This window comes from Grammomys surdaster, unplaced genomic scaffold, assembly GCF_004785775.1.
Source record: "Grammomys surdaster isolate TR1022 unplaced genomic scaffold, NIH_TR_1.0 63, whole genome shotgun sequence".
Classification (NCBI taxonomy): domain Eukaryota; kingdom Metazoa; phylum Chordata; class Mammalia; order Rodentia; family Muridae; genus Grammomys; species Grammomys surdaster.
The window spans coordinates 11,917,114-11,924,897 of record NW_021604565.1 but is presented as its reverse complement, the minus strand read 5'-3'; the positions used below and the strand labels follow the sequence as shown (position 1 = coordinate 11,924,897).

At 38.8% G+C, this 7,784-nt stretch overlaps 1 protein-coding gene across 2 annotated transcripts in view; it reads left to right on the top strand.

Moving 5' to 3' along the window:
• Stk3 (serine/threonine kinase 3) overlaps positions 1–7,784 on the top strand; it is a 242,458-nt gene that overhangs the window by 177,660 nt on the left and 57,014 nt on the right. For both annotated transcript variants that reach the window (XM_028766083.1, XM_028766090.1), the window contains one exon: positions 2,786–2,961. In XM_028766083.1, coding sequence (XP_028621916.1) covers positions 2,786–2,961 — 176 coding nt within the window. The remainder of the gene's footprint in view (positions 1–2,785; positions 2,962–7,784) is intronic.

Below are 7,784 nucleotides of genomic sequence, written 5' to 3'. Positions count from 1 at the left end.
AGAGAGCGAGAGAGAGAGAGAGAGAGAGAGAGAGAGAGAGAGAGCAGTGAAAGAGAAGGGGGGAGGGAAGAACATGGAGGAGAGGAAGGAGCGCTAAGCTCTTATCCCCTTACCTCTCACTTTGCTTTTTGATTTTCTCAAGTATCTTATAGAGAATTTGTGCAGATATAGTTATAACTTAATGTGTTATTTTCTCTATAAAATAGGCTGTAAATTGAGACTTAGGTTCAGTTACTAGATCCTATTTTGTAGTCAGAAGTTGCAGTAGGAACCAAATATCAGTTCTGAAAATACAGAAATACATGTTCTAATGATGAGGTTCAAAGACAGATCAAGGGTATTTCAATTTTGTGGAAAATGTGGATGAAATATATGTTTCCTGTTAATGTCAGTAATTAACCTTCCGACATGGACTGGTTCCTTTCCCTTTGTCCTCAGTTTGCTTGTCTGTCAGTCAACAGCCGAGTGGCTTCTGTGTTTTAGCTATTTCTGTATTTCTGTATTTTGTGAATAACACTGCAGTGAACATGTCTGTGCAAGTGTTCAGTTCACTTTAGCTTCTTAGCTGTATACTAGGAATGAGGTGTAAATGGTATGTCATATGTGGCTTACCATTAAACTAAACTGCCTAACCAATATGAAGCCAGTAAAACATCTGTAGTGTTAAGGAAGTCATGCCATCTTAAAGATAGGAGATCTTAGACAAACAGATGCACTGTTACTCCTGTTTCTTCCTGTTCTTTACTCTGTCCTTACCTGAGCAAATTAATCTACAATCCGTATATGCCAAATAAATTCACAGAGATTTATGAGGTGGGGACAGAGGGAGAAGGCGGATTCCCGCATGACAGTTCCATTTCACCAGACCAGCTCTTCTTTCCCTTTTTATTGAAAGTAGATTTTTTTTTATCATATAATGTGTCCTTATGGTCTACTCCCCTCTTCTCTTCCCAGATCCTCCTTACCTTCCCTCCTATTCCAGATCCATCCCTTTTCTGTCTCTCATTAGAAAACAAACAGGCTTCTATGGGATAATAATAAAACATAACAAAATAAAATACCAGAAGATGAAACAAAACTACCTTATTTGGGTTGGTTATTGCCACTCTTCTCTTTTTAAGTTAAAGAATTCCTCAGTCTGGAATTCATGACAGAAAGTAGGCATTGCTTCTGATTCATCTTCTGTTAGAGACTGAGAGGGAAGCTTTTAGCATTGCATTATTTGTTGAAAATTATTTCATATCACATCTTTAGCCAACAATGTGCCTTAGCTATCAGCATCAAGATGCCTGTGTCCTATTGCAAGCACATTCTAAATTGGCCAGATCACTGTTATGACTGTTGTCTGAATTTACGACATTGCGAGTCTGGTGTGTTCCCATAGGCAAGTGAACGCTTGGGGATGAGCCCAAGGAACATGTCACCCGAGGCTGTTTCCTGTGAAAAACCAACAGCAAAGACAGAGCCATCAATCACCTTTGTCACCTGATGCTTGAGTGACAAGGCTGTAAAAGGGCTCACTGGACCAAGTGGTAGGACGAGGGCCAGTCTCCTATGCCCCCCTCAGGAAGCCTTTCTTGTAAAACAAGGTAGCTTGCTTTCTGTCTGGAGTGTTACATGAGCAACACCTTCTTGGTGGCCTCTGGGACATTCTTGAAGTACTGTGGCTTTAAGAAATCCAATTTAGAAACTACTGATCAAGATTTAACCACAAGATTTTTTTAATTAGTTACTCTAAATGTTTATTTTTTTACTGTAATTGTTCAATATAAAAAGTAAGCCATCTCAAGATTCTAAGCAGTAGAATGATATGGTTTGTTTGTATTTAGAAAGGTCACTATGGTGACAGTATAGTCAAAATTGTGACTGTAAAATAGCAGTGTTTGGAGGCGGTTGTATTACCAGTCCCCTTTCTATAGGGTGGGCAAAAACTGGCTAGAGGCCAAGTGTCAGAAGATAGAGAAATGTAAACAACCCTTGAGGAAAAGAACTAAAAACCACGGTGGATGAGTGTGGAAAGAGTGGTGTCCAAGTGGATTCCCAGCTTCATTATGGTAGGATTGAGTGTGTGGTGTTGACCTTGGCAGGGATGGAATGGGGAGGGGCTGCAGGTTTGTGGAAACCATCTTCAGTTAGTCTCAGGAGTGAACTGCTAACTCACTTGCACCTCAACCAGGTGGTACAAAGCACGAAAACTAAACTTGGAAATAGAGCTTCAGACACTTTGAGCTGAGGAAATGACTTCAGGAGACACAGCCGTAAATAAGCAAGAGGAGCTGCAGGAGCCCAGGGAGCGGGGCCTCAGCTGCAAAGACCGGCAAGGAAGCCGTCAGTGGAGGAGAAAACCTTAGCGGCCTTCCAGTTTCTTAACGCTTTAAAAGTATATTGTTATAATCAGTGTAGACATGGACATGAAAAGAATAGAAATGTTTAAAATGTATTGTCCTCAACACTAGTAATATTTTTAATAAGATTTTGATAAGGATTCTATTAAAATAACAAAGTTTTATTTTGGGGTTTTTATGTATCTATTTGATACTTGTTTGGTCTGAGTACTCTTTCATTTTATTTTATTTTATTTTATTTTATTTTATTTTATTATTTTTTTTTCTGAGTACTCTTTCTTTCGTTTTTGCCCTGTGTTCCTGAACTGGCAGTGGTGCCCTTGGCTTTGACCAGGATACATTTATTACATGGCTCACTGAAAAAATTCCCCATTTCAATAAATGTCATACTTCTTTAAACATTAGAACTTATACCTACCTTCTGTGTTTGTTTACCTAAGGAAATGCAACGTCACCCCAAGTACAAAGACCTTCTTTCATGGAGTACTTTGATAAGCAGGACTTCAAGAACAAGAGTCATGAAAATTGTGATCAGAGCATGCGTGAGCCATGCCCTATGTCAAACAATGTCTTTCCTGACAACTGGAGAGTTCCTCAAGACGGAGACTTTGATTTCGTAAGTACATTTTCTTTCTCCCATTTTTCTTTCTTCTTTCTAGATTCGTTTTCATTACATTAAAGAACAAAGTTCATATATACAAATGATATATCTATAAACTACAGACTGTATTAATGTGCAGCCATAGCTATGGCTGGAATTGTAGCTTACTTATAGAACTGTACTAGCAGCAAAGTATAAATATAACTAAATAGATCAGCTCAATGATCTCAATTAGAGAAATGTTTGGCCTCTGAAGTACTGTAAATGATAACCGTGTCATGTAGAGTCAAATGATTCTGAGATGACCAGGACATGGCTCTGTCTCCCGACCTCGCATTGAAAATCAGCCAGAGTGCATGTCCACTGTACTTGACTTTTTTCGTTACATCTGTGTCCAGGTAACACACCTTCGTTTCTTCTACTTGGTTGATTATCGTTTCTTTAAAGAGTACAGAGAATACAAATAAATCATTTTAACACACTTGTTTCCAGAACTTGAAAACCTAAGTTCTTTGAATTCTTTGATGAAATGCCCCAGTGTGGGGGAATTTAAGGGCAGGGAGGTGGGAGTGTAGGTGGGAGGGTGGGGGCACATCCTCATAGAAGCAAGAGGAGGGGGAATGGGATAGGGGGTTTCTGGGTGGGGGCAGGGGAAATGGGGGAAGGGAATAACATCTGAAATGTAAATAAAATATCCAATAAAAACATTAATATAAAAAAAAAGACAAATCGGCAACCTACAGATTGGGAGAAAACTTCACTAACCCTACATCTGACAGAGGGATAATATACAAAGAACTCAAGAAATTAACCTCAAAAACCCAAATAGCCCAATTTAAAAATGGGGTACAGAGCTAAACAGAAAATTCACAACAGAAGAATCTCGAATGACTGAGAAGCACTTAAAGAAATATTCAAAATGCTTAGTCATCAGAGAAATGCAAATAATAATGACCCTAAAATTTCATCTCACATCAATCAGAATGGCTAAGATCAGAACTTCAAGTGATTGCACATGCTGGGGATGAGGAGGAGAAAGAGAAACGCTCCTCCATTGGTCACAGTAGGATTGCAAACTGGTACAGCCACTGTGGAAATCAATCTGTTGGTTCCTCAGAAAACTAGAAATGGTTTTACCTGAAAAATCAGCTACACCACTCTTGGCCATATACCCGAAAGATGCTCCAACATATAGCATGGACACAACCTTCACCATGTTCATTGCAACCTTATTTGTAATAGCCAGAAGCTGGAACCAAGCCAGATGTTCCTCATCTGAAGAATGGATACAGAAAATGTGGTGCATTTACACAATGGAATACTATTCGACTATTAAAAATGAGGACATCATGAATTTTGCAGGCAAATGGATGTGAGGAAACCTAGACTGAAAAGGACATTGCATGATGGGAGCCTGACATGGCTGTCCTCTGAGAGGCCCTGAGACTGACCCACCACGGACCCTGGCACATATGCAGCAGAGGTCTGCCTTCAGTGGGAGAAGATGTGCTTAATACTCGAGAGAAGGCCCCAGGGAAGGGGTGGCCTGAGGCCCCAGGGAAGGGGTGGCCTGAGGCCCCAGGGAAGGGGTAGCCTGGTGGGTGTACAGAGCACCCTCTTGGAGCCAAGTGAAGGAGGGATGGGATGAGGGATATTGTGGGGGGGAACTGAAGTAGAGGGCAATAACTGGAATGTAAATAAATAAAATAATTTAAAAAATAAACAAACAAAAATATATTGGAGTAAAATTTTGCTTCAGCAAGTTTTAAATAATTTGTTACTTTTGCAAAAATACTCTGGAAAAATTATTTTCCAAATAAAATTACCATCATTTATAATTTATTGATAAACATAATACTTTATAGGCAAATAAAATTTATATAGATATATATCTTAAAATTTCAAGTAGTATTAACTTATTTTTCTTAGATGTCATAATAAATGCTTTGGGATTATAATTATTTTAAAGTGATTACCTTTTTTTTTTCAAAAATCACCTTTATTTTTGTGCATGTGTGTGTGTGTGTGTGTGTGTGTGTGTGTGTGTTTAGAAATCAGAAGATGAGAATCAGTTCTCAATTCCCACCATATGATTTCCAGCTTTTGTACTTGGGCTATTGGGCTTGGTGTCAAGTATCTTTACCCACTGAGCCATTTTGCTGAGCTGGGATTTTAAATATAAATTTTATATTATAAAAATATAAAATTTTGAATACTTTTCTTCTCAATGTCTGAGTTACTTGAGTTCTTTTCATAATGAGGTATTAAAATTTAAAAATCTCTACTCAGTAGAGTTAGTAATAATTACTAGTAAATATTAGAACTGTGATCCACAGGTTAGCCTGAAAACAATTGCAATATCTGCTTACTGCTTTTTAAATATCAGAGAATTTAGAAAAACACAATCTGTATTTCCTTTGTTCTGGTAAGATTTTATTTTAATCCATCTACTTTAAAATATTTGTAAATTATTTAGAGCACTGACATTTAATTTGTAAATCATTCATGAACATCATAAATAATGTAGAATATTTAGCATCAAAGAATTCTGTCAGAATGAATCTTAGTAGCCTCTTGGATGGTTTAAAATGCACAAGCAATGTGGTGGACGAAATACCACCGATAAGAAATAGTAAATAAGATGATTTAATTCTGCTTCAGTAGTCTTTGGAACCTCCCCAAACATAACGGCTTTAGTGTTTTAAGGTCACATTTATTGTTGGTTTATGTATGGGTGTATGTGTGAGCAAGCATGTGCCACAGCACCTCCTTGGAGATCAGCTGACAGTCAACAGTGGTCCTCTCTTTCCACTGTGTAGGTCTGGGAACCTAACATCTTGCCATGCCCGACTTTAGACAAATGTAGTTACTCATCATTTATGGAATAGCAGTGTAGCCAGGTTCATCAAGTAGTTTATCTGTGGGCCTTACCTTGGGCTTCTCAAGTGACTTCAGGAATTTATCTGCTTGACCAAGACAGCTGAATGGCCTCTAGAATTAACTATCCAGACTCCTGGCAGACGTGTTCCATAATTTCTTAGGCAGGCTCTCCATTTAATACCCAAAGACAGTCTCCACATCAGTAGAAGGCTTTGAGTATGATGAGAACAGAAGTTACAGTCTTTTGACCTTGACATAGAATGTGTCTATTCCAGGTATAGTTGATGTAGAATGTCATGAGAAACAGTGTTCTTAAGTAGGGCACTGAAAACTACAACATACTGTTCAAAGAAAGTAAAATAACCATGCATGAAATACATTTTCTATTAATTTATTGGAAGACTTAGAAAGTTGAGATCACCCTGAGACCTGCACATTCATGTATTCTCAAAACTATAACAATGCTTTTTGGAGAAGCACAAAAATTCTTCATAAGTTGTAGGGCTGGTAGAATTCAAATGAATTTTGACAGGAAAATAAAAGAATTAAAGGTCACTGTGGCGAGCTATGTGGTATTGGCAGGAAGACTGAAGGATATACACTGCAGGAAAAGGAGAACAGCATAGAGCCAGCCCTCGTGTGTGCTTAGTAGACTTCTGACAAGGGGCTGAGACCCCTGTGTTAGTCACAACACCTGAGGTAGTTAACTTAAAGTGAGAAAGAGTTTACTTGAGCCCACAGTTTTAGAGGTTTCAGAATATGAGCAGGTAAACCCTATGTTTTCAAACCTTTCATAGGGTTGCCAGATGGTGTACAGAGGGCCAGAGGCAGTGAACTACTCACCTGCAACTAAAAAGCAGAAAAGAAAAATATGGCAGGTCCCACAGTGCCCTCCTCAGGCATGCCCTCTGTGGCCTAAGAGCTTGCTAAGGACTCACATCTTGTGCACAGTGTGTCACTTCTGGTAGCACCACCCTTTAACACATGGACCTTTGTGTAGTGTCCAATGTCCAAAATACAGCACATGTGTTGGAATAGAGGACACTTATGTTGACGGGGAACTGGGAGAAGGTGGAAAGGGAAGAAAGCCTGGCACTTGTCCTATGGATGAAAGTTAACCAAAGTCAATCAGAGGTAGAAATCTCAGAACAGAGAAGCAGGGCAAGCTTCCTTTGCTGAGTTCCTTCCTTTTCTTTTAGATATGACAGCAAAAGAACAAGTAACAGAAAAATGACTAGATAAACCAGCAACATCCAACCTAAGACAGGGAATGACTAGATAAACCAGCAGCATCCAACCTAAGACAGTGACTAGATAAACCAGCAACATCCAGTTAAGACAGTGACTAGATAAACCAGATGGCATCCAACAGCTGAAACAGAGAGTGACCAGATAAACAGATGACATCCAACCTGAAAACCTATGCATTAAAGGAAGCAACCATTGCAGTGAAGAATAACTCATAAAACTGGAGAAAATATTTTCAAATTACATGTTTTATAGTGGATTAATGTCTGAAAATTTTAGTGAACAACTAAATAGGACAAAATATTTCAAAAGTGAATGGAGGAACAAAATATTTCAGGACAAAAATATTTCAAAATATTTCAGGACGAAAATATTTCAAAAGTAAATGGAGGAACTTGTAAATGCATTTTAAAAAATTAACATCTCTGTCCCTGGCTAGCTCATTAATAAACGAGACGGAGGCCTAGATTTATTTCATCAGCTTTAGCACAATTACTGGACAAATTACCCCTAATCTATTTTTCTTTATGCTAGACTGACTAATTCCCAGCTGCACCCCCAAGTACTTGCTGAGTTATGTCTGCTCCATCACTTGTCCTCGGGACATTTCGCTCAGGCACATGCTCTGGGTCCATCTCCTCTCTCTGGCTTCCGTCTCCTCTCCTCTCTCTCTCTCTCTCTCTCTCTCTCTCTCTCTCTCTCTCTCTCTC